The 25,624-nt window shown below is 41.2% G+C and overlaps 1 protein-coding gene across 7 annotated transcripts in view; it reads left to right on the top strand.

Annotated features, from left to right (window-relative positions):
• The window catches only part of PATJ (PATJ crumbs cell polarity complex component), a 161,153-nt gene that overhangs the window by 55,976 nt on the left and 79,553 nt on the right, over positions 1-25,624 (top strand). For 5 of the 7 annotated variants that reach the window (XM_033151941.1, XM_033151939.1, XM_033151936.1 and 2 more), the window contains 4 exons: positions 763-940; positions 2,111-2,221; positions 3,352-3,423; positions 10,336-10,459. In XM_033151941.1, coding sequence (XP_033007832.1) covers positions 763-940; positions 2,111-2,221; positions 3,352-3,423; positions 10,336-10,459 — 485 coding nt within the window. The remainder of the gene's footprint in view (positions 1-762; positions 941-2,110; positions 2,222-3,351; positions 3,424-10,335; positions 10,460-25,624) is intronic. The other 2 variants (XM_033151940.1, XM_033151938.1) reach the window with 1 other exon arrangement.

Below are 25,624 nucleotides of genomic sequence, written 5' to 3'. Positions count from 1 at the left end.
GAATATTGTAAGACAAGCAAAGCCGGTACACAAAGAATGAGTTCCATTTGGACTGCAGTAGAAGTGGACTGCTTTTTTATATCCAGAAGGTTACAGAGCAGTTTTTAGATTAATATATGGGATAAAAGCCAATTGGAGCTGGGGAGTAAGGTGCTAAATAAGAACATTCATATAGTGGGTACATCAGTAAACTGGTAGAATGAGAGAATCAGTGGGACAGACTTATCCCTTAATGCAAACTCTATGGAAAGAAGAGAGAAGGGCATATTGGGTATGTTGTTACTATGTATAGTGAAGAGTGGAAATAATGCAATACACAGAGGACTTTAGGGGGAGTGGGCTGCTGTACTAGGTGAATATTTTGATCTGATCAAGCAGGGTTCTTCTTGTGTCACTTTCTCATGATAAAATGCAGGAACATTTCCTTTAAATTAGTTTCCAGCAAGCAAATTCAGTTGCTGCTGTCACCTGGCTTTTCTATTGTTCGTAGGACAGGGTTGTGCCATCATCTCTTATAACATCAGACTGAGCCTTCTGAAATGGGTTGAGTTCCCTGCTTTTGCGTGTTTCATCAGAAGGAGTTACTGACACTGCTTTTCCACCAGGCTATAACATAACATACAAATCGCTTCTCGTTTTAAAAGGCTTATGTTACACCTTACAAAGAACAATATGTTTAGATTAGCATCAGGACTGCACAGTGAAACAAAAATCACGTAATTGAAACCTCTCGTGTTTAAAGGATTGTTTTACCCTCTACAGTGTTGAAATTTTTCGAGAACCCCATGTGCCACTTGGCATCAGTATTGTTGGCGGACATACAGTTATAAAACGCTTAAAGAATGGAGAAGAGCTTAAAGGTATATTTATCAAGCAAGTCTTGGAAGACAGCCCAGCAGGCAGAACAAAAGCTCTCAAAACTGGGGATAAAATACTTGAGGTAAGTTCAGACAAACATCTGTATCTTTAAAAAGTTGGGTCTGTACACACCTGTCTTAGCTGTATGTGTTCAAGCATTAAATGCATATTTTGTTTTTGTTTTTTTATTAAAGATTTTCTTGATTTACAAAAGTGTGTGCAATGTCTCTCTCGTATTTTTTCCATGTAACATTTTTACAAATCAGTTTTGGTTTTTGAGACATTAAAATTAAATCAGCTTTAACTGTAAGTAGACATAGTAAACATTCATTTGTGAGTTCAAGATGTATGAATTCAAGATGTGTGAGCTGAGTGTTCCGTATTTGCACACATTGTTAATGCAGTAGTACCTCAAGTTAAACGCCTCAGGTTGCAAACACTTCAAGTTACAAACTCTGCTAACATGGAAGTGTTACCTCGAGTTGAGAACTTTGCCCCAGGATGAGAACGGAAATCGTGTGCCGGCGGTGCAGTGGCAGCAAAAGCGAAAGCATGCCTCTAGTTAAGAACAGTTTCAGGTTAAGAACGGACCTCCGGAACGAATTAACTTCGTAACTAGAGGTACCACAGTATTTGAAGGGTGGGTTTGCCCAGGTCCCACATGGAGATGTGTGTGCTCCTTAAGCCTATGGGAGAGAATGCAGAAGTCCCACTGGAGGTGTTAATATTATGCATAAATACAGGAAGTGCAATTTAATACAGGATTCCTCTGTTTATGCTTTCTGTATATGTGCACATCACTAATGACTGAAACTACTCAGACTCGCCAAGTCCAATTTCTGACACGAAGGCAGATTCTCAAATATGCATTACTTCCTTCCTCAAAATGAATCCATGTGAAACATGCCACTTTGTCTACGAGAAGAAATCAGCCTTTAGGAAAGAATGTTGAGCAAGAGAGCCATGTGTTGCCAGGCCCTTGTCCAGCTACTGTTTCTATGCATTTTCTTATGCTTGCATGTCTTAAGATAATTATTTGTCAATGTGAATGCATCACTTGTCATGGACTAAATACTGTGCTGATTTGATTAAGGACAATTTTGAATCACTCATTTAGTTAAATATATTTGCTATAGTAACCCTCTTGGTGACCTTTTTTCTGGTGCTTAATTTTTACTGGCTGAGAGTTTCTGTTGCATCTTGTACTGTGAACAGTGCAGAAGAGCATCTAAATAGGCTTCTTGCTCTGCAGGTGTCCGGAACAGACCTGCAGAATGCAACTCATGAAGAAGCTGTGGAAGCCATAAAAAATGCAGGCAACCCCATTGTGTTTGTTGTTCAGAGTTTGTCTACTCTTCCAAGGGTAAGTTACGTTGCATGCTGTTGAAGGTGTGTGTGTTTTTCAAACAAAAGACCTACATCCTCTGTTTTTTTAAGTTTCCTTCTCATTTTGTCCTAGAACCGAAGGGTTCAAAGTAGATGGCAACCTTCAAATACAAATTCAGCCAAAAAAATGCAGCATCAGGATGTAAAATCACCCCATACCTACTTCCGGCAGTTAGGAGGTAGCCCAAGACTTGAGTGAGTCTTTAGCACAGAGATGTGGAACCTCTGGGTTTCCTCAAACTAGGAGACAACTTCCATCATTCCTATTGGACATGGCGACTGTGGGCTGCTGGGAGCTGAAGCCCAACGTCTGACAGATGACAGTTTCCCTTTCCTGGCTCTAGTGGAACACAGTTTTCTTTGTGTGTTTGGTACACAAGTTTGTATAGTCAAGAGTGCTCACATTTGCTCTTCAAGAAATCCAGCTTCCGATTAACCAACAGTATTCTGAACTATCACTCATTTTTCTTTACCTCCAGAATAATGATTTTGATGCCAAGTCATCCTTCCATGAATGGGAGGATTTCTTCCATTGGCAGGAGGACTTTTAGCCTCTTTGCACGAGAGCTTTGATTTTCTTGTGAGCTCTGTTCTGGTACTGAAAACAAACTACTGGACTGAATGTATGCTCAGGCGAACCCTTTCCTTAGTTCTATATTGCTTCCACCTCTTGCCTTTTTTGCACTTGGCTCTGCTTTTGGCTCTGCTTGTTGGATTTCAGGGTTTGGGGGGACAAAGTATATCCCTCAAGCCTAAAGTCTTTCCAATATCTACTAAACAGAAAATTTGTTTTCCGAGTACCAATCTTGTATAGCCTACAAAGAATTTCCCCAAGCCTGCTGATATCTCCCTCTTTTGTGTGGATCATGCAATTTTGTAGAGTAAAACTTTAGGGGTGGGGATTTAAAGGTACAAGGTAACTGCCAAATGAGGACTGAGCATGCTGAGTTGGGGTGGAATGGGAAGCCAGATGGGGAGGGAGTGATTTGTAATATCCTGCAAGACAAAGATGACTATCTAGAATCCTGAACAGGAGTTTCTCACTTTGTTATAGCCCCCCAATTGTATGGAATGAATGTATAAACAATTTTTAAATGTATTCTGCAGATAGTTTCCATTGTGAACCCCAAGAAAAATAAGGACCACAAAGTTCAAGACCCAGAGGGAGACTGTGGAAAGGTATTGAAGATGCTTTCTCTTAACAAAATAAACTTCACGTAAAAGGTAAAGGTACCCCTGACCGTTAGGTCCAGTTGCAAACGACTCTGGGGTTGCGCGCTCATCTCGCTCTATAGGCCGAGGGAGCCAGTGTTTGTCCACAGACAGCTTCCGAGTCATGTGGCCAGCATGACTAAGCCGCTTCTGACGAACCAGAGCAGTGCACGGAAACACCATTTACCTTCCCACCGGAGCAGTATCTATTTATCTACTTGCACTTTGATGTGCTTTTGAACTGCTAGGTGGGAAGGAGCTGGGACCGAACAACAGGAGCTCACCCCGTCGTGGGGATTCAAACTGCCAACCTTCTGATCAGCAAACCCTAGGCTATGGTTTAGACCACAGCGCCACCCACGTCCCAAAACTTCACGTAGCAATGCATAATACAGAAGGTAGTTTTTTCCCATTTTAAGACACAGGGAGAAATCCCTTTAAACACAAGGATAATACCTAGAGATTTTGTGTGGCTGTGTGTAGATTTGCTTGTATTTTTGGAAAGTCAAATAAAAATATGTATTTTATAGTTGCAATTGAACTTTACTGCTATTCATAATGTCATACATAAAAATGAGATAACATTAAAAGCAACAACTCAGTAGCAGCTTAATTAAAAAAGAAATGTGGATTAATGTTCATATTTGAGTGAATCACAAAAAAACCAGTTTTGCTAAAGAGGGGGTGTGTGTCTATATTCAAGCCATTTGCAACTCAATCCTATGCATGCAAGTCCCACTGTGATCAACAGGTGTTACTCCCAGGTAAGTGTAGGGTTCCAGTCTTAAAGAAATTTTTGCCTTTTCAGTTAAATGTTCAGAGTGAACCAAGAAAATTCATAGGCTGATTTGTAGGTTTGGGGCCTTTATGCTCATAATTTAACCAATGTAAATAAGTCTGTGGATTTGACTCCCAACTAGATTTTAACTCTAGAGGGTTTGTGTGTGTGTTTCTCATTGGGGGAAAAACAGGGATGGCTGGATCAGGTCCCAACATTTTATGCACTCCAGCTGCCATCACAGGGAACTATACCAGTCCTCAGAGTATGTTTTGGGATACATAACCTCCTCCGTCTGGCTTGGAGTGGGTAACACAATCTAATACCTAACCAAACAGAATGAAAATGGATTCAAATTAAAATTGTGTTGAAATTTCCCTGCCCCTTGCTCTTGCTTGAAAAGCCAACCCCAAAAGACATGTTTTAAAATGTTTTTGAAAGCTGAGAATCCACGGGGATGGGGCAGCCTGTGGACGGCATCAATAATGCCTCCCCCCCCCCAATAATTCACAAATCTGATGTGTAGATTATTCCCATGTGCAAGCATATATTGGAAATCATAATGGAGACTGGGGAATGCCCTGAAGTTAGAGGGGTGAATTGGCAGGGTGATTAATAAAACCAAAGGTTAGGACTGGGCCATGGTAAGGGTACCTCATGAAAACCTTTTTCTAGCAGTTGGGTAGATGCTACTATCTGGGCTATTTCTTTTTTATATATAAATAATAAGATATGTGTGTGCTTTTAAATTTACTACTACTTTTTATTTTGTGTTTGTGTTTATTTTGTCATTAAATGTAACTGAATAAATTCAAAAGAATAGAAATAATTCTCATTTTCCTAACTGAGTTAAGGATGCTGCTTGATTAGAAAAAGAAATAGTTGCACAGTAGCTATTACAAAAGAAGATTTTCCAATCGTACCCAAGGAACTTGGTTTTTCATATTAATTAAGAAGGAAGTTTTAGTGTGCCTGTGGAAGGAAGGCAGACCAAAGAAGGGTTCTTTCTGCATCTTCCAACTCTATTTCTGGGTTAGTGCTGGAGAGGTGCAAGACTAGAATCAGAAGGTTGTCTCTCCTCTGACAGTGGAAATAATGGTCAGGTAAAGACCTTCCCTTGTGTTTTCCCTTGCTGTCTCTCCCAGAACATGGCGGGAGCAGAGGTGAAGTGCCTCATGAAAATTAGACAAATTGGTTATGCAGAAATAGCAAGTCTGATTTGCATAATTAATATATCTCATTTGCATAATATGGAGATTATGCTGCTGTGATTTGGACCTTGAATAAAGCAACCCCCAATAAGTAGTTAGAGTATTCGTGGCTGATTTTTCATTCTCTGTAGCTGCTCATCTGAAAAAAAAGGAAGAAGAAAAAAACCATCCATGTGCAGTGTATCACCCTTTTAACCTTCTAGATTCCCAGTCGCTGCATTTTTACAGTTCAAGAGCTAAGTTCACTAATCCTCCTGAAAGCTGTGAAAGATATCTCTTTCTTTGCTACTATAACTCTGTAAAATGAAATGCATGTACACCTTTTCATGTAGGTGATCAAGATATAAAACAAAACATAATTTAAGACATACTCTGCTTGCCTACCAATAATGGATTTTTCCCTTTGCAGATTTCTGTATCAGAGCTGAATAAAAAAAATCAGAATATTGAACTATTATGTGTTGAGCCTATGGGGCATGTTTGGTTTCAGCCCAGATTATCATTGCTAATTACTTGAGTCACTAGTGATCCCCCCCCCCCCCCACTTTTGTATTTTTAGAACATGAAAATCATTTTTTTTGGTATAACGTATTTGCTATATTTGACAGCTCATTCACAAGTGCAAAGGTTTAAGTGCATAGGAGCTGGTAGAATCCATACACTCAAAGCTTGCTTAGTGGTTATGCTGTGCTTTGATTTTGGCAGGGGAGGAAGTTAGTGGAAGATGGAGAAGCCACACCCCAGTAGATGGTCTAATGGCAACTAGTCTGTCTCTCTTTCTGTCCCTCTCTTTTAAATTGTGTATGCAGTTCTAGTGTGTATAAGGTTTGTAGCCAGGATGTGTTTATATAAGTAAGTTTAATACCCAATTTAGAATAACATTTAATATATCTGATAAAGTAGACTCTGGGCCATGAAAGCTTTTCCGTAATCAATTTGTTAGTCTTTAAGGTGCCACAAATTATTTTTTTCTGTTTAGTGCAACAGACTAATGCAGTTATCCCTTTGGAAAGGCCCTAAAATGGTAACTCAGGATTCTTTTATTTTAGCTTAACAAGCTGAAAACTGGGTAAAACTAGTAGATAAACTATTCCTGTGTTTACACTGAGCTAGAAAAGATGAAAAGACAATCAAACTATTGCTGGGATTGTTCCCCTGAGCACCCGAGGGTCCTGTTATAGAATTGGCGTACATAATGAATGAACATTAATTTATGAATGAACATTTTGAAATTACTCATATCCAGAATCCTATTTACAGGACCCACTCCAGCAGAGAGAGTTAAATGTGTCACATTCCTAGGCACCAGCAGTAATATTTTCCCAGTCTAGGCTGCAATGAAATCAGCCATGCTTGTTCAAGGTGATGATTTCATCCTTCGCCTCTGGGCTTTGGCTCATTGTAAATACAGAAAGTGATCCAAGACATTTCATTCGACAAGCTATTAACAGCCAGAGATAAGCACAGATTAATTTGTATGTTTACCTCGTATTGTAGATAGCAGAAAGCTATGTGAGCCTAGGCTATGGAGGTAGATTTAATGCCACGGGTGAAAAGACATATATCCTGGTTCTTCATCTTCTGAAGACAGAACCATTTAAAAAGTAGATTATACAGAGAGGGAGGGAGGGAACTAGATATCCAATTGCTAACAAAGTAGTTCCATTAGTGCAAGAAGTCTGTGCAATGGAACTCCTCCCTTTTCTATCCCCGTCTCCTCATCTGTTCTGTCTCCCCGCCCCCCCAGCTTCCAGAACAGATTTGGGGGGAGGGTACAGTAGTTGTGTGGGGAGAGGGAATGGAATTTGCATTGATTAAATGGAAATACTTACAACTATTTAGTTGGATACTGCCCTATACATTCTTTTTTCTCATGGCAGTTCTAGTTTGTAGTTTCACTTAGAAATGGAATCCAAAACGCTTAAATTCAAGTGTGAGGGATGTAGGCCTACACTTAGCATTTCTTTGTAATAGCAAGAGGCATGTTTTGGCATGGTCAACAGTACCTATAGTCTTCTGTGGCTTGTTAAGTGTTTTCTTGTAATTGTTGACTGTTAACCATTGTTATAGTGATGTACTATATCTTCTTCACTGGTTTTTTTTTAAAAAATAGTACCTTATATGTAAAGAAAAAATAAATAAGTGTTTTCTTTCTTTTTACAGTTTCTTCCTTTTTTTAAAATTCATTTCCCAAGTGGGCCTCAATCTGTGAAGCATTCTTCCAAACTGGTGTTCTTTATTGGGAATGTAGTTGATGAGGGCATTGTTTCATCTAGCTCAGTATTTTCTACACTGGCAGTTTCAGTCTAGGGTTTCAGACAGGAGTGGTGGTGGTGTTAATTGTTTCTATGCAGAGCATGGGCTCTGCTACTGATTTACAATCATTCCCTGTAGGTAATAGAATAGTATAATTGGTACTTACCCATGTATATTAATAGGCTAGTACATTGAAGCTCCCTAACCTTCACATAAGATTTCAAATGTGACTATAGGTAAATAGATAGTGTTAATGGTGATGCTAGACATCAATTCAGGGGCCCTGATTTCTATTGAGGCTCTGAACTAGGCCCTGTGCCACCTCTCATGCCCCATTTCAAATGCGGCATCCCCTGCAGCACCCCTGAATCTCTGTGCCCAGTGTGATCGAACTGGTTGTACTCCTCTAAATCCACCTGTGCTCCAGGAGTCTTTGATTTCAGACACACTCATCACTTGATGTTACCATCCCTGTTACCTCTGTAGGGAAATTTCAGAGTATGAGAGAGGCTACACTGAGAAGATATTTTCTGCCTGATCACTAAAGAAAGTCCATGTATCATTAATCAGTTTCTATCTGCATTGTGTACATCAAATCCATGTCCTTATAGCAATGCCAACTTTCCCTTTCAACATTTGGGTATTCCCAAGCTGCCAGTTTAAAAAAGCAATTTTATTGTGAAGATGCTTCTCAGGCATTTTTTTTTCAAATAAAGTTTTAAATTATCTTCCATGAGCCTTGCGGGTAGAAGTTGTACTGTTAAATTATGCAGTATTCCTGGCTGTTCATAACAGGAGCAAAATGTGGTTGTTCTGCTAATGGTTTCTTTTTTATTATTGTAAGCAGTAAGCATTCCTCTTCATCACTTAAGTTCCAATAGGGCACACAGGCACATAGGATTTGATTAAAGGCTAATGGCATACATGAGTTTTGGAGATGACATATGATTAGAGATCTCACTGACAAAATCCCAGTGTGCTGAGTTTTGTGCGCTCAAATAGAAGTCAAATGGGGTCACGAAGAGTCGGACACGACAACAACAATATGTATAATAATACATGTTACAATAGGCTCCTAGTCACAGTCCTGAAGAATCAGCTTTGCACTAAAGCTTATATAAACTCAGGAGAATCTGTTAGTTAGGTTTTCATCTGGATTTTCCATTGGTACACCCAACTCAACTGACAGATTATAACTGCACAAAATAAGTATTTGTTAGAATAGCAGCTCTGTGCTGGAGCTCCTTCGGTTTTCAAATGGTGTTTACCCTGTGTAGAGCCAAGCAGGAGTTACAGCTTGGTGAGGAGAAATTTAAAGGTAGAAAAAATGGAACCTGCCATTGTAACTCATTATAACTTGAGACTCCCAAATGAATTTTAGTTTTAAGTACATGAGATACCATTTATCCTTAAAATTATGTTGGGCTTCGGTAGCAGATATATCCTTACACCCTACCCTTCTAATGCCTGGACTTCTTTATATTGCTCATTGAATAGTTTTCGTTTTAGAGAGAGTGCAGCTTTGCTTGTAATTTTGTTGTTATGAAGCTTTTTTTTTTTAACAACAAGGTAACATTACCTTGGTTTTTGTTTAGTACCTACTTTTATTTTTAGCTGATTTGTTTCATGCATACACACAAGAAAAAACCACAAGCTGATTTAGAATCATATGTATATTGTATATTAGTATAAATGCAGATGGTTCATACAAGATTGTGACATCCTTCAAGATGTTGCTTTTATTACAGGCGTTGGCAGGGGGTGGGGGTGGGGATCTTTCAAAAAAATGGCATGTGGACCTTTGGTAATCATTCTCTCCTGTAGAAAAAGGATTTTCCGGCCATTTGCGTTGCTCTCATGACATCTGGTACTTACCATTTGTTTACTAAAGTGCACCAAGCTATTAGCATTGTGATTGCATGAGATGCAATTGAGCATAATTCAGTAAAACTGTGCAGCTCAAGAATGATTCAGTTACTTGGAGCCAAGGAAACAGATGCTTTGGATGCGTTTGCTGCAGTACTCCTGAGCTCTTTTCTTTGGGACTGATATGCACCACTATATGCATCACTATCGAAAGTGCCTTTATTTATGTGAGGTAATGGAATTTTATTGAAAGTTTTGTAATGTATAACGTATCTGAAATGGAGCTGAGCTCCAAGTAAAATATTGTAAGCTATAATGCCTGTAGAGCATTATCAAAACAGCACATCAAAAACAGATTGGTTTTTCAAAAGGATTAAGGTTCTTGTAAAAAAAGGGAGGGGAGGGGGAATGTTTTTAATTGATGTTGTCAGCTAAGTACCTTGCTGCTATCAAGATTTTGGTATGCATATTAATAATGAAGTCCTTTAGCGGGGTGGGATAGTGGTGTTCTTTCAGAACCTGCTATGAAATCCATGTTCTACATTTTCTGCTCTTTGGTTCGGATTTAGAAACATAGTGTGTGTGTGTGTGTGTGTGTGTGTGTGTGTGTGTCTGTTGTTTTTAAAGCAGTCAAAATTTTCACTCAACCTGAAGCTTTTGAAACTTTTAAATCCAAGATATGCTTCCATAACTGATTTCTTGAGTTGAAAAAAGGAAGTAACTCTGAAGGTTTTCTGCATAATGCACTGAGCTTCCCTTCTCTTTCAGAAGAAAAGTGAAACTCCACCGCCCATGAAATTGCCACCTCCTTACAAAGAAAAGTCCCGCTCCGAAGAGACGGAGGAAGAGGAGGAGGAGGAGGAAGAAGAAGAAGATGACACTTACACAGATGGTAAGTTGTCCTACTTAGTTTTACTAGATCGACTGAATTTCTGAATAGGGTTGCTCTGTATAGAATGGTGCCTTCTAAAATAGCATTGTTGCATGGTAAGCACATTGTAGAACTGCAGTTAAATTTTGCCAAAGGGAGTGGCCATAGCTCTGTGGTGGAGCATCTACTTTGCATGCAGAAAGTCTCGGGTTCAATCCCTGGCATTTTGACGTAAGGTTGGGAGAGACTCCTTTCTAAAACCTTGGAGAGCTGCTGCCGGTCAGTCAGTACTGAGCTAGATGGACCAGTGGTCTGGCTTAGTATAAGACAGCTTCCTGTGTTCCTATGATACTCATAATTTGAATGTGAAAAATTTGTATTTTTTACTAAGCTTGTGAAAATGGAATTGGTCCTCTGAGGTAGATGGTATCCATAGAGTAATATCAAACATAGGCTTTGGTTTCTCTTATTTATGTAGCAAGTGCTGAGGATTGTTTCACTGAATGTCAGATCTCACAGATTTTAGCTTGTTCTGGTAACCAGAGAAAAAACAGGGAGTGCTTCCTACTTTTTGTTTATTTGTTTTGTGACTTAACTAGAGTGGAAGAGCAAGCAAGCAAGCAACAGTGGACATAGTGTGAGTCTCTTGCTACAACAAATGTCTGTTTTTACTTAATCGTTTTGCATTTGGGGGGTGGGAAAAGAATTGTAGGATTGGAAGGAGTGACGGTGGATGGCTTAGGTATGTGTTGTAGCAAGCTCTGTATTGGCCATTTCCCTGCATTCATTCAAAAGCTCCAGCAGCTGCTGTGTGGGGCAGGGCAGGTTGATCTGAGCCACCTGCAATTTCAGAGTTGTTGTTAGCATCCATCTACCTCAGGAGACAATGGAGGAGTGCACCTTTGGGATTAAAGTAAAACCGTTGCAGAGTTACAGTGCCTGTTGTGGAGTATTTGAAGAAAATGTGTGTGGCTCTGCTTCCAACAAGCCCCTTGCCTAACCTAAGTTCAAAATATATTGAATTCAGGAAGAAAATGCTCCTGCTGTTGTTTTTTGCTTGCTGGAAAATACAGGTGGCGACTATTTTGCATGGGGAAAATAGCTCCCGTGCTTGTCGGCGGAGCATGTATAATCCTGCCATGTTCCACATCCCATTCTGCCTTCTTCTGCGTCCGAAACGACCCACATGTCCAAGGTTGTGTATCAGTTGGACGCATGGAGAATGTTTCCCACCTGTAATAATAATCAAAGATCACATTGCTAAAAATATAAAGAAACTTGTAATAAATTCATTGCATATATTGGTAACAAGCCCACGTGGGGAGGCAGTTGAACTGTTGACTGACAAGGATGTCAAAAGTATGCTAAAGGAGGAAAGGGAGTTTGACGTTGACTGACTTATTTGCTTCGGTCTTCACAGCAGAAGATGCATGATAGATTCCTTTCTAACTTTCTGAGGAAGCAAGCAATGGTCACCAACTCCAATGACTTCAAAAGAGGATTAGACAAATTCACGGCAGACAAGGCTATGAATGGTTACTAGCCATGAAGGCTTTGTTCTGCCTCCAATGTTGGAGTATGCCTTTGAATACCTGTCACAGAATATCACAAGTGGAGAGTGCTGTTGCACACAGGTCCTGTTCGCAGATTTCCCAGAGGCATCTGGCTGAGAACAGGATACTGGTCTAGATGGGCTTTTCTTATCAGACTGCAATTCCCACCATCTTTGACCTTTGGTCATGCTGCTGGTTTTGATCGGAGTTGAAGGAGGAGTACATGGTCCTTCTTTTAGAGCAGACATGGCCAAACTTGACCCTCCAGATGTTTTGGGACTACAACTCCCATCATCCCTAGCTAACAGGACCAGTGGTCAGGGATGATGGGAATTGTAGTCCCAAAACACCTGGAGAGCCAAGTTTGGCCATGCCTGTTTTAGCGGGTCAAGGAGTACCATGTTACTTCAGCTTGTTATGAGGCTTTTTTTCTGGTCAAGCTAGTTGACATTTTGCTAGTGGTTCACAGGTTGAATCCCTATGCTAGGCTCTGAACCCACAGCAGATTCAAATCTTGACACAGTTTTGGATGAATTCCCATCTGCATGTTCTTTCAACCACCTCTGGTGCCCTAATAATAAGCCCATTCTTAGATATGTTTTGTTTTGCAGAAGAAATCTATAAAACCATGTTCTTCTGTACATGACACAATACAATAGTATGTATATTTTGCTATATGTTTATATGAATTTGACCAATTTGACCATTTATTAGTTCACAGACACTTGACTTGCATTGACTGTGTGGTAATGTTATTGAAGCGTTTGTCACCAATTCTTCCTTTCTTTGAACAAGTAGGACTCAAAAGGGGAAGGGGAAAATAATTTGATCGATGGAAAAAATAGCAGTATATTTAGCTATCCTAAGGTGAACAGGAGTCTAGTCAAACACTACTTCTCCAATAGATGTCACTGCAGTCACCAGCAGACATTGCTGAACCTGATGCGGACAAGGCAAATTAACTTTAGAAACCTTTCTGAAAAATTCAGACTTTCGATATTTAATTTTTGTTCAGTTATTCGATTTTCTTAACTTACTACAAAATGTTTCATTCTCTCAATAGTGACACAAAAGCAGGGTTGTAAGCAACGAGCTTGGGTTTTAATTTTGATACTGTGCATTTATCTTCATGCAATGGATTTTTGTAAGTAATTTTTTGTTGGCGTTGTTCCTATTCTTTTTTTCCATTGACCTTTCTCAACATACCTTCCTTAAAGGGCGGTGGAATACAAGAATGTATTGCTGTCCAATCATGTAAGATTTCATCAAGCATGCACTGCCACGTTCTCTGTAGTGTTGCATGACTAAAGTACCAGTGCACAGATTTTTACAGCTGCTGAGGCAGTGTTGGAACCCTTAAAATTTCGTCCCCTAAAACTACTTGGAGAGTTGTAACCAATAACAACATTTTGGCTCTTTCCCTGTTAATACACTGAGCAGATGGTATGTCAATGACTGTACACATGCCCATATATTTTGGGATGGGGGGGGGAGCAGGGCAGGGAATCCTAGAAAACGTTCTTCAGATGCAAACACTGTTCCTCCCCCTGCATTTAGAGCAAATAATATATAGGAAATCTCAGTGTTGAATGACTGTTATGCAGGCTTGTGATTAAATTTAACTGCTATGAAAAAGCAATATTTTTAAAAATGATTTAAATGTCTCACTTTTCCTGCATTTTACTGACAAGGAATTAAATGCCTTATAATCCGCAGGACAATGATAAGAATTTGGACTGGATCAATGTCAAGAGAGCAGATAGTTTTGTTTCTGGGTTGCAGACATGATCCTCTGCTGCATCTCCCATTTAATGCGAAAACCGAAAGGTAATACTTATGAAACTCTGCTAGGCTGACAGGCGTTCATTGATGATTGGAACCAGAAACATGCATTTCTAAATGCATGTGACTGGGATGTTATAAACCATTCTGCTGTAATTAAGAGCGGGTCATTTAGAATCACATCAGCTGTGTAGCTAGCTGAGGAAGAAAGGGCAGCATTGTGTTTAAATTGACTTGTGTTTCGGGACAGGGATGCCATTCGAATATTAGTGATCTCCAGCAGTGCAACAACACAGCAGCAGCAGCAGCAGCAGCAGCACTAGCAGCAGTAGAGCGTCAGTGGGTCAGATGTGGGAAGCCAGGGATTTTCTTTCCCCTGCTGCATAGTTGTGCCGGCAGTTTTGCTGACAGGCGTAACTATTTGGCTTGTGGGCAAGCCTGAAATTAATTATAATTGATCACATCTCACAATAGAAAGAGGACTGACAGCTTGCCCTTAAGGCGAGGGAAATCTCTCTGTCAGGCCCAAGGTCGTCAGAAGAAAGACGAGCTCCGAGTCTCTTTCTGTCTATGTGTGTGATGAGGATTTGAGCTGCTCTCAACATCTGAATGTTTGTCAGGAATGCAGATACCTTGAAGTGCATAGCGATACAGCAATGGTACAAGGGGGTTTCCCAGGTACGTAGCAAAGTATCTATGTATATTGTACTTATTTTCAGCAGCTCGTTTTCAGTATTTAATAATGAGTGGAAATTAGTAAATGAGAATAGCATTCTATCCTTTCTTTTCTGAGTTACTTCCATGTAGCAAGGATTGATGGCTAGATGAATTCTGGTGTTGTTGTTGTTTTAAAAAAAATGCATTTGACTAAGTTTTAAGTTTGAAACCATTGATGCAATCCATTTGAATCAACCTGTAAAACTGAGAGCATCGTAAATCTTTCATAGTTGCTTATAATGATCAAACTTACTTATTTGTAACCAAATGGCATTTTTAAAATGTGGGTGCAGAGGGTGATCCTTATGTATTTTGCTTTTGTTTAGAATACAATTTTAAAAGCTGCTGTTGAAATAACCAGCATTCAGCATTTTCATTGTGTAAGGGCAACAGCATGCAAGTAAACAAACAGGCTATTTCCAAAAAGTGTAGCTATACTATAACATTATTTCTTACTTGTTGGGAGGTGTGATATACTCTCCCTAGCCACATATATAGTGAGTAGGTTTCAAACATTTTGTATGAACTCCCACGAGTGTGTGTGTGTGTGTGTGTGTGTGTGTAAAATACACACATACACAAAAGTCTCAGGTCTAAATATGTAACTCTATAAAATACATGACAGTACAGTAATAGTTTGGTATTTTTGGCACCTCTCTTTTTGCTTCAACCATTCCTTTGCCAAACACTGCATATGTGGAACTTGAAGCTCTTTATTCTGTATACAAAGAGGTAGCTCTGGGTAGCTACAAAGGAGGAATCTCTTAGGGAAGCAGCACTCTATCACCGAGGAACACTTAGCATCACTGCAGTGACTTGCAATTAGAGAGATGACATAACAGGTGGTGAGGAGAGGGGGGTTGTGTGGGCATTTGCCTGATCAGGGATAAATTATAATATCCCACTAATGCATTCCAGAGGCTGCTTTCAAACATAAGCTGAATGCATGGCCCCAAACAGCATCTTTTAGCAGTACCTGTTACAAATAATACTATGGCACTGCAGAGGGAGTAAGAAACATCTGATCTAGCCAATCGGCACAGCTATGAAAATTATATTACAAATTTTTTGCTGCATGTCTGTTTTTGAATCTGGAACTTTTGAAAATGTGAACTGTATATAATCTTCTCAAGGCAGGGAAACTTAATACCTGCCAGCACCTTACTGTGTTCTGCAAAACCAGTTGCAGAATATTGTCTGTAATTGCAGAAATTTGCACATTATCTATCTGTTCATGCTTTTATATTTCCTCTGAAGCTGTTGCTGCTGCTGTTGTTCAGAGGCAGGTTTATAGATGGGGTTAGTGAAGACACCCATACTAGACACCACAAGCTGGGGATAACAATGGCCTCATCGTTTATGGGATACAGCTTCACAGAGGCAAATGGCATGGCATAAGCTCAGCGTCCCATTTCTGACAGCCCCACAGAACGGTTGGCTCAGCCCAGGTTGCTGAGTCGTGTTGGGAAATCACCACAGCTGTGAAAAGCTCATGTGATTCAGCTGGGGGGGGGGTCTCTCACCCGTGCCCAACACAACTGGGACATAACACTGTTGCCAATGGTGTGATGGGATGATCCATATCCACAACCTTAAGGAGGCATCACCTGCAAATTCCATACATTTAAGGATCACGTCTGTTGACAAAGAAAATATTTGTTATTGTTAGCCAGTGTGGTGTAGTGGTTAAGAGCGGTAGACTCGTAATCTGGTGAACTGGGTTCGCGTCCCCACTCCTCTGCATGCAGCTGCTGGGTGACCTTGGGCTAGTCACACTTCTTTGAAGTCTCTCAGCCCCACTCACCTCACAGAGTGTTTGTTGTGGGGGAGGAAGGGAAAGGAGAATGTTAGCCGCTTTGAGACTCCTTCGGGTAGTGAAAAGCAGGATATCAAATCCAAACTCTTCTTCTTCTTCTTAACAAATAAAGATGACAAAAAAACCCAGCACAACCTCTGTGATGAAGCGAAACCCCCGTGACCAGGGTTGCTAACACTGGGTCCAGAGAAATTCTGGACTACTTTACTCAGTACATGTTACACTATGTTTTAGAAGAAGTAGGGATGGGTGCCTGGGGAAACAACAGCTGCCCCATTTCCTCTTCACCGGATCAACTGGGGGAGTGAAGTTCCCTCCCATAGTCCACTTGGGCAGAGGAGGCTGGTCCTTTAGGGCAAATGGGTCAATGTCCCACCAACCTCAGCCTTCTCTCAGCCAGCCTCCACCTGCCTCTCTTCTTACTTAAGCTCAGTCCAGAAAATGGCACTGCCTTTCAGCATCCTTTTCTTGCTCAGTCTCAGTGTTGCCCCTTGTAGAACTCAGCAGGGAGCAGGAGGCGGAAGATTGGGACAAAACTAAGAATTAGTTGGCTCCGCCTGCCGTTAGCTTTGGCTCCACCTGCTATTTGGGCTCTCTGTCTTCTGCCCCACCAGTCCCAAAGTGTATCAGCCACCCCTGCAACCTGGGTGCCTCTCTCTCTTCCAGCTCTCTTCTGATCAGCTAGGAGAGAAGCATAGAGGCCAGCTGATAGCAAAGGCTGCACAGGCAGTACCCCGTCAATGCCCCAACTGTGAGCACAAAGAATGCAACCGGAAACCCAGGTTTCTTTAACAATTCTGTATCTTGTATCGCCAGTAGTGAGTAGATGGGTGGCTGTTGCATTGCTTTCTCTCTTTTTTCTTGGCCAACAGTCAGAGATGTAGTAGTCCAAGAACATCTGATAAACCACCATTTCCCCAACCTTGCTTTAAGCAGCGCTAATAACTCCTATAGCATTGCAGTGGGAGAGGACCATGTCTGTATGGCAGGTGCCTGCATTTGTTGGTTGAGCATGGTGACGTGCAACTGGGAGCATCTGCAGAAAAGAAAGTTCCTCTTGGTCCCCAGGATGCTTGCAATAAGAATCTGATCGTGGAGACAGCAAAGCCATATGCAGCCATGCACATGATCACTGGAACTCCTGCAATTATTATGTTTGCAGACTGTAAGTATGAGAGGTGTAAGCACATTTCCCAGAATAAGCTCTGCGCAGTCAGTTTCCAATAGATACTGTACACGCACCTCAAAATTCATTTCAAGGGAGAAATAGTACAAGTACTGTGATGTTTTGGTAGTTCAAACATTTCACTTTACCTAGGAGTTTATTGTTCTGACCCAGGCAAACAATTAGTGATAGTTCTCTGCTTGAAATACAGGTTACTGTCTGCAGTCAAACTGATTGAAATAGTTTCATATTCAGGGCTAGACATCCTTACAGGGCTGTCCTATGCATGTCTATACAGCATTGTACTATGCACTCCGCTCAATGTGTATAGCATTGCAGATATACCCTGGGGGGAGAGAGAAAACAGCATTGAGCACAATGAGCTAGGATCCAAAAAGTATTACAGTAGGACCATGCAATCTAGTGTGCTAAGTACTTTTCTTGGGTTTGTTCCTCTAGAGATGTTCATATGCACCTCCGTTCAGTGGAGGCTGATCCACTGGGGCCAATGGAGAACTGCTCCACCATCCTCAGCCACCCCCCACCTGCCAGTCTCTCTGCTTACATCTAGTCCGGGCTTTGCCTGTCTCTAGCTGTGCTGCATCTACTTTTGGTCTCCCTGCCTTCTGCCTTACCAGTCCCCATGGGCACTCACTGACCCCCTTTCTAAGAACTTATTTTTAAAGCTAAGTAGCAGGTCTACTTTTCTGAGGCAATTACTCTTTTAGCCTTTCCTCCTTTTGTGAACTTTTTGGCACTCTGCTTTATTTATTTATTTATTTTGTCAGGGGAACAGAACATTAGACACAGTGCACTTCGATTTGTTGATCACAACTGCAGATAAAACAAAAATTATAATGTGCCCAAAGCTAAAACTTTCTTAAGATTCCTCCTTAATAAGCCATTAAGATGTGCAATAAGGGATGACAAATAAAATGTATGTTTCATGTTTTCTCTGAAGTGAAAAGGTTTGGAAGTGAATGCACCTAACTGGGCTTGGGGGCTTAGTGTAATCAAATAATGGATTCTACTACAACAGTGCTGGCATTTAGTTTTAATTTTTAGACCTGGTGCAATGAATAAGGTGGTGTAGTTTTTGACTGTGTATGTTTTATTTTATGTTTGACCGTTTTTCCCTTCACAAATCTGCTCTGGTGCTGTTGTTTAGAACACACAGAATATACTGTTATGCTGTCCAACATCATCTTATGTATAGTTCTGGAGAGATGACATATGTTGAGGGGAGAGTTATGCTAATATTAGAGGGAGATCTTTCAAGTGTGCCTCAAAACATTGCTTTTTTCCAGTGATGTACCACAATGATTTCAACTCTTCCATTTATAATTAGCGATTGAAATGGCTTTTATCTGACAGCTGAAAAACTTTTATGCCAAAACTGATCATTGCTCCCATAGTATTATGTTCACATAATTTAATAAGCTATGTTATTTCTGCCTGCATGTTGTCACTTGAGTCAAGACAGTGATCAGAAGCAGAATTTTCAATATGCAAATTAGTTAATAATGAATTCTAATTCTCAGCTGCATGGCTTTTTGTGGTTTAAATAAAAGAATTCTTATTTAAAAACATTTCAAATCAAATTGTTCTGATATGCATTAGACTAAAAGACGTGGCCCTCCCAGAGCCAAAGGGATGTGACAAGCACGAAATCTGAATTAATAAAGAATATTGCCTCCCGAGCTTTAATTGGTTTAAAGCTTACTTAAAATAGCTAGATGAGGATTTGTACAATAGATGGTCCCTTTGCCCCTGTAGAGGAAGGACAAGGAGCCCATGGATCTTTAGAACACAACATCACCCAGAATCTCATAAAAACAAGAATTAGGTTGAAATCTCACAAGAATTCAGATAGGCTGGATACATGGCCTGTTTAAGGTTGGCTCCTACCTTTAGAAGTGGCAGTTGGATAATAGGGAGGCAGGTATTTCCCTTACATTTATTGTGGATGCTGGTTCATTAGGGCCAGTGGGGTACTCCTCCACCAACTTATTCTGCCCTAACCTGCCTGATTTATGTCCACTCTGGGCGGGCAGCACTGACTGTCAACTTCCTTAATCTCAGTTGTTACCATTGTAGAACTCTGCAGGAGGGGAAACTAGATTTTCCTAGCTCTACCTGCTATTGGCTCTAGCTCTGCTTATCATTGACTCTGGCTCCGGCTCCACCTGCCGTTGGCCTCCCTGGCTTCCCCTTACTAAGTCCCATGGGGAACTTGCCTCCACTACTGGTTGCCCTTCATGAGGGCTGAGGAGAAACTTTCCATGATGCCTGGAATTTGGCATGTTTTCTGCTTTTTATGCCATTCATCTTAATTTTATTAGCTCAGATTGGCTTTTGGACTGATACAGCTGAACATTTTACTGATTAAACAAAACCTGTTAAGCAAAACTCCCAGCAGCATTTTGTGTGGATTTGTGTGCCTTAAAGCCGTACCTTGGATTTGCCTTGGGAAAACATTTTCTGCTTGCTCGTCTGTCCTCTTCCTTCACATTTTTAAAATTCCTCCTCCTTGAAGGAATCTGAAATTTCGATGGTGGAGCGTGAAATAATACACTGCGGCCTTGGCTATTAGTAGAGATGGTTCTTTTTAATCTTAAACAGCAGCAGCAAGAAGTATTGATGCTTTTGCTTTAGTATTCATTTGGGAAAGCATAAAATGAAAATGTGCTGCTGAGCTGTTAATAGCTTTCCTTTCGATGTTATTGAGGGACTTGTATCTCTTTTGGTTCAGATGTTGGCAGGTATGTGTAGGCTACCCTCAGCCATCATTTCACAAATGAAAAGCAAAATTGCATATTTATTTACTTCGGTATATAAACCTGCCCTTAATGAAACAGATCCCTGGGCCGGTTAGAGGAGAATATCAAACAAAACTTTTTTAAACGGTCATTTTATAAGCAATAGTGCAGTATACAACACTAATGCAGCTGGTGAAGCACACATCCAACAAATGGCCGTATCATCTGCTCTCCTCAAAATATTTGGCTAAAAGTCTTCACCACAGAGAAGGGCCTTTCTTTGATTTCTTTGTGGGGCACCACTAGGTTCAAAGGACACGTAGCTGAGGACATGCATTATACTCTGAGCTCCATTTCCTCCTGTGTAGACTCCATGTTGAAGAGAAACAAGTGGCAAATTGCTTGCTTCTTTCTCTTCAGCCTAACTTCCAACTATGGTTGGTGAGGGTTTATGCCTCTGTGTTATTGTCTGATGCCAACATGCACGTCAGGGCATGTTCCAGTTGGACTGTCCCTTCGACACGAGAGAGATGTGGTGTTTAAAGTGTTGGGCTACCACCAGGGGGACCATGATTCAGATACTCAGTCAGATAGCTCACTGGGTGACCTTGGGGAAGCTGTGAATTATTGAACTAGTTTCTGTAGGTGGTTATAGGATGGACCAGGACAACAAACTGAGACTTTATCCAGTCAGGGCAGTGGGTAGGGAAACTATCTTAAGTTGACTAGAGGTTTACAAGTGGTTTTAACTAGTGTTTCACTCCTCCTAAATGAACTAAGTTGTACAGTACATTGTATGGGAATCCTCCTGGACTCAGTGCTAACTGGGGAAGCTCAGGTGGTGTCCAGGAATAGCTTTTTCTAGTTTAATGTTGTTGCTGAACATGCTTGATAATGCTCTGTGGAGAAAGAGAAAAATTATGACAAAATCTATACTTTCCACTATTGTGTAGGATTGCCATGGCTTTGGACCATGACTTTGTATCCTGTCTTGGACCATCTCAGACTATTTGTATAGAGAGGATACTGACTGCTTGGTGTTCTCTGGGCAAAACAAAGAGTTCTGTAGCATGAGGTTTTCATTTGCTTAAGTTCTCATAGAACATGGGAGAATTCTCAGCAAATGGGACTTTGTGGAACATGTAGTCCTGTGGAACATGTAGTCCAGTTATTTGTGATGAAGTTTCATGATTAAAAAGTAATTCTGGTAACAATAATATTGTGGTACCTTGGCATTGAGGAGACTTGACCTACATAGGGCTTATTGAGTGATTATGCCAGAACGCACTGAGATTTCTCAAGGATGACAGACATGGGTCATTAGAAGTTATACTGCTTGGCCAATGTCTGTCCTGTTGTTGTTGTTTTTACATTGTCAGAAATGTTTACTCCTAGTGAAGTGTTCATAGATATTTCCCCAGGGGCAATTGCTATGACACAAAGCAATGACCAAACCCTTTCTGATTTCACAGAAATATAACATTGGTAAAATTGGGCCCTTTTTGGTTGATCAAAAATCTAAACTGCAAAGGATAAAATGGTCTTTTATGTCAATTAGTAATTTAAAGATAATACAAACTGTTGACTTACAGAGAACCCTTCATTTTATTTTCATCCTATCTCTTGGCATCTCCTTAGTCCCCCAAGACAGCTCACAACATCAATTTAATTCAGTATGCAATTGTTTTGGATGGTCCTTGTGCTCTGAATATGTAATCTTACATGTTGAAGATTTCTGTGCAATTCAGAACCTCGTTTTCTCTTTAAACTACTCCTTGGTGAATTAAATAGCTTAATACCTCTGTCTCTACAAAGTGATGATGAATTGTAGGAATCATATATGGGCTCTCACCATTTAATTTGGGAGGGTTTTGCATTTCTATCTGTTAAGAATGTTTTTGAACTTTTGGGGCAACCGTGTATGTGTGTATTTTTGTTCAAAATACTCCTGCTCTCAGGTCAATTCTGCCCTTGGAACTGCTTATCCAGCTGCTTATGTCATTAATGCAGGATTTTATCAAGAAGGGGTGTGTGTGTGTCTTCATCATTATCATATTTAATCAGTGCTGTCAGGATGGTGATCAACAATCAGCCTGCTCTGTTTCTTTCCTAATCTACATAAAGTATCTGTCCCTTTATCAACAGTGAGGAACTGGATAAGAAACATGTAGGCAGCTCTTTTCCCAATTCCTTTATTTTTAAGTATGTAGCGCCGCAGGATTTTTCGATGGTGTGGAAGCTCTCTAAACTCAGCAGTTGTTACTCTGCATGAATACCTAAATGCCCAGAGGAGATGGGATCAAAGGGTAAGTGTGCCTTCGTCATGCAGGAAATCTAGACAGACCATCCCCAAGAATTGGTTGTCTAGTCTTCAGAAAGGTAATAGTTAGATTGTTGAACTGCTCTTATAGTCAATAAGGTTGCCCGTACCACCCAGAAATTGTGATTAACTGAGTGGGTAAATGCCTAAATAACTTAACTTAAGCTCATTAGATCTAATCCTGCCCTCTAGGACAGTAGAGAATGTGGGTTGTACCCATGGTTATTTGTACTTGGACTAGACCATTGAAGTTATTAGGCAGGGCTAACTTAGGTCTATGGATTTCAGTGAGTCTGCTCTTGAATGGAACTTAGTTGGCTACAATTGTGTGACACTCCCTGAAATATTTGAAGAATGCTGTCATGGATGTGATCCCACCCTTCAGTCTTCTTTGCTCCAGGCTAAACATACACAGCTCCTTCAACCCTGCCTCATAGGATTTGCTTTCCATACTGCTGATCATATTCATTGATTGACCAGTTCATTTTGTCATTCTTAAAACACAGCACCCAGAGCATTCTTGCATTGTGGCAATTGTGCTGATGCTCACAAGCAGCCAACTGAGCAGCTAAATATGTATGAGATAGCAGCCCTCCTTAGGACTTCCAAACGGAGAAAGGAAACATGTGGGGGAAGCAGGTAGTCGCGATGATGAGCTTGCTGCTTCTTGTCTTTTCTGTCACCTTCCAAGTCACAAATGGTGACTGCCTTCAAGCCTGCCTGGCTTAGGTCTTTCAAAGCTTGCAATGGCATCCAGAGGATGCATTATTCCTGGGTTCTGAATTTTGTCCTCAGGTGTCATAGAAGTCTGGTGCCAGGCAGCTGACCTGTTTGCAAGAGCAGCAAAGGCCCACTGGCATTTGACCAGGTGGCATCAAAGAGGCAAGAAAGGCAGGACTGTTTGGAAGGAGATGAGATGGTGTTTACAACCCCATTAAGCAGACAGGTCTTTTGTGAAATACAGAGCTACCAAACACTCTCTGGTTTGTGTCCCTGATGAGAACAGTGAGGGTCGTGGATTCGAGCCCATGTTGGGCAAAAGATTCCTGTATCGCAGGGGGTTGGACTAGCTCATGAGTAGGTAAACTAAGGCCCGGGGGCCGGATCCGGCCCAATCGACTTCTAAATCTGGCCCACAGACAGTCTGGGAATCAGCGTGTTTTTACATGAGTAGAATGTGTCCTTTTATTTAAAATGCATCTCTGGGTTATTTGTGGGGCATAGGAATTCATTTGTTGTTGTTTTTCAAAATATAGTCCGGCCCCCCACAAGGTCTGAGGAACAGTGAACCAGCCCCCTACTGAAAAAGTTTGCTGACCCCTGGATCACTAGCTGATCCTTGTGGTCCCTTCCAATTCTACAATTCTATGATTCTGTGATCTTTCCCACCTCCCCGCCCTGCAGCTTCTAGCTTTCCTGCTAAGGGAAATACATTGGGTAACAGTGCCCTGTTACACTGCAATCCCGCAAAGCTCAGAGAAGTGAGAATCAAACTCTTGTCAGCTTCTTGTCCATATCAAGAACGTTCCATCAAGCTACTAGGACTGGCGGGGGGCGAGGGAGCGCACGCCCCCGGCACCATCGGGGAGGGGGGTACCCAGACATATGCCACACACCCTCCCACCGTGCCGGGCGCCATGCCCCCATGGGTGCTGCGCCCCCAGGACGCACACCACGACCTGGGGACACACACCAGCCATGCCCCCACCTGCTCTCCGCCCCTGGTGCCAGAGCAGGCAGCTTCACCACTGGCTACTAGGCAAAAGTATCCTGGATATATGTTGTTTGTTAGTAGCTTCCAAGCATTTGCTGATTTTATATTTGGGAATAACTCATAAGCCTTTGTGGGAGGACAAGTGGTTGCATTATATTTTCTGTTTAACTTTTTGTATGCTACTTGTACAGGGACACGGGTGGCGCTGTGGTCTAAACCACTGAGCCTAGGGCTTGCCGATCAGAAGGTTGGCGGTTCGAATCCCTGCAACAGGGTGAGCTCCCATTTCTCGGTCCCTGCTCCTGCCAACCTAGCAGTTCGAAAGCACGTCAAAGTGCAAGTAGATAAATAGGTACCGCTATGGTGGGAAGGTAAACGGTGTTTCTGTGCGTTGCTCTAGTTTTGCCAGAAGTGGCTTAGTCATGCTGGCCACATGACCTGGAAAAACTGTCTGCAGTCAAATGTCAGCTCCCTTTGCCAGTAAAGCGAGATGAGCGCCGCAACCCCAGAGTTGTTCGCAACTGGACTTAACTGTCAGGGGTCCTTTACCTTTATGCTACTTGTATGTTCAAGTCACAGGGGTCCACCTGTCCTTTTTTAATTGAGGTGGAGAAATCTCGTGGTGTGTATTCAGTGAGTGGGAGGAGAGCTACATAAATTGCCTTTTCTTTGGTTAGTTACTTCTTTTGATAGTTGTCAAGATTTTTTAATTCAAATTTTGTGTTATCCTAATATAAGGTTCTGGGAGATATTAGGAAAGATGAACAGTTCTGTTTCTCATTGTTTCAGTGCTAAGGAAATACTAAACCCCAATTTGTTAAATTGCATATTTTTAATATGCTCCATTTAGGGACTTGTAAGCTGTAATCAGAGAATTAGATGCACTAGCTTCACAGCCCTGTGATTAGCTTTCAAGGGGCTGCTCATTTCGAAGAAGTGAAACTAAGAAGAGGTATGAATCATTTGATATGCAAGATTGGCCTGTAATTGTGCATGCAAGCCACACGTCGAAGGTGGATAAATACTGAATGAAGAACGCGAAATAGCAGTGCTGTGATTCCATGCCCCCTTGTCTCTCTGCATGGAGGGCTACCGTGTTTCCCCGAAAATAAGACACTGTCATATTTTTCCCCCTCAAGAAAACACACTCTGGCTTATTTTCGGGGGGTGTCTTATTTTAACCGCTCTGCGTCAGTACGCTGCATAGCCACGCCTATCCAGGCCGTCTTAAGGGAGGCACCACGTCACTATGTCTTATTTTCGGGGTATGGCTTATTTTGGGGGGTATGGCTTATATTGCACAAATGCATAGAAATCCTGCTACAGCTTATTTTATGGGTATGTCTTATTGAAGCATTTT

The sequence above is a fragment of the Lacerta agilis genome, chromosome 6, assembly GCF_009819535.1.
Source record: "Lacerta agilis isolate rLacAgi1 chromosome 6, rLacAgi1.pri, whole genome shotgun sequence".
In the NCBI taxonomy this organism is placed as follows: domain Eukaryota; kingdom Metazoa; phylum Chordata; class Lepidosauria; order Squamata; family Lacertidae; genus Lacerta; species Lacerta agilis.
The sequence above is the reverse complement of the archived record's forward strand: the minus strand, read 5'-3'. Positions and strand labels throughout refer to the sequence as shown.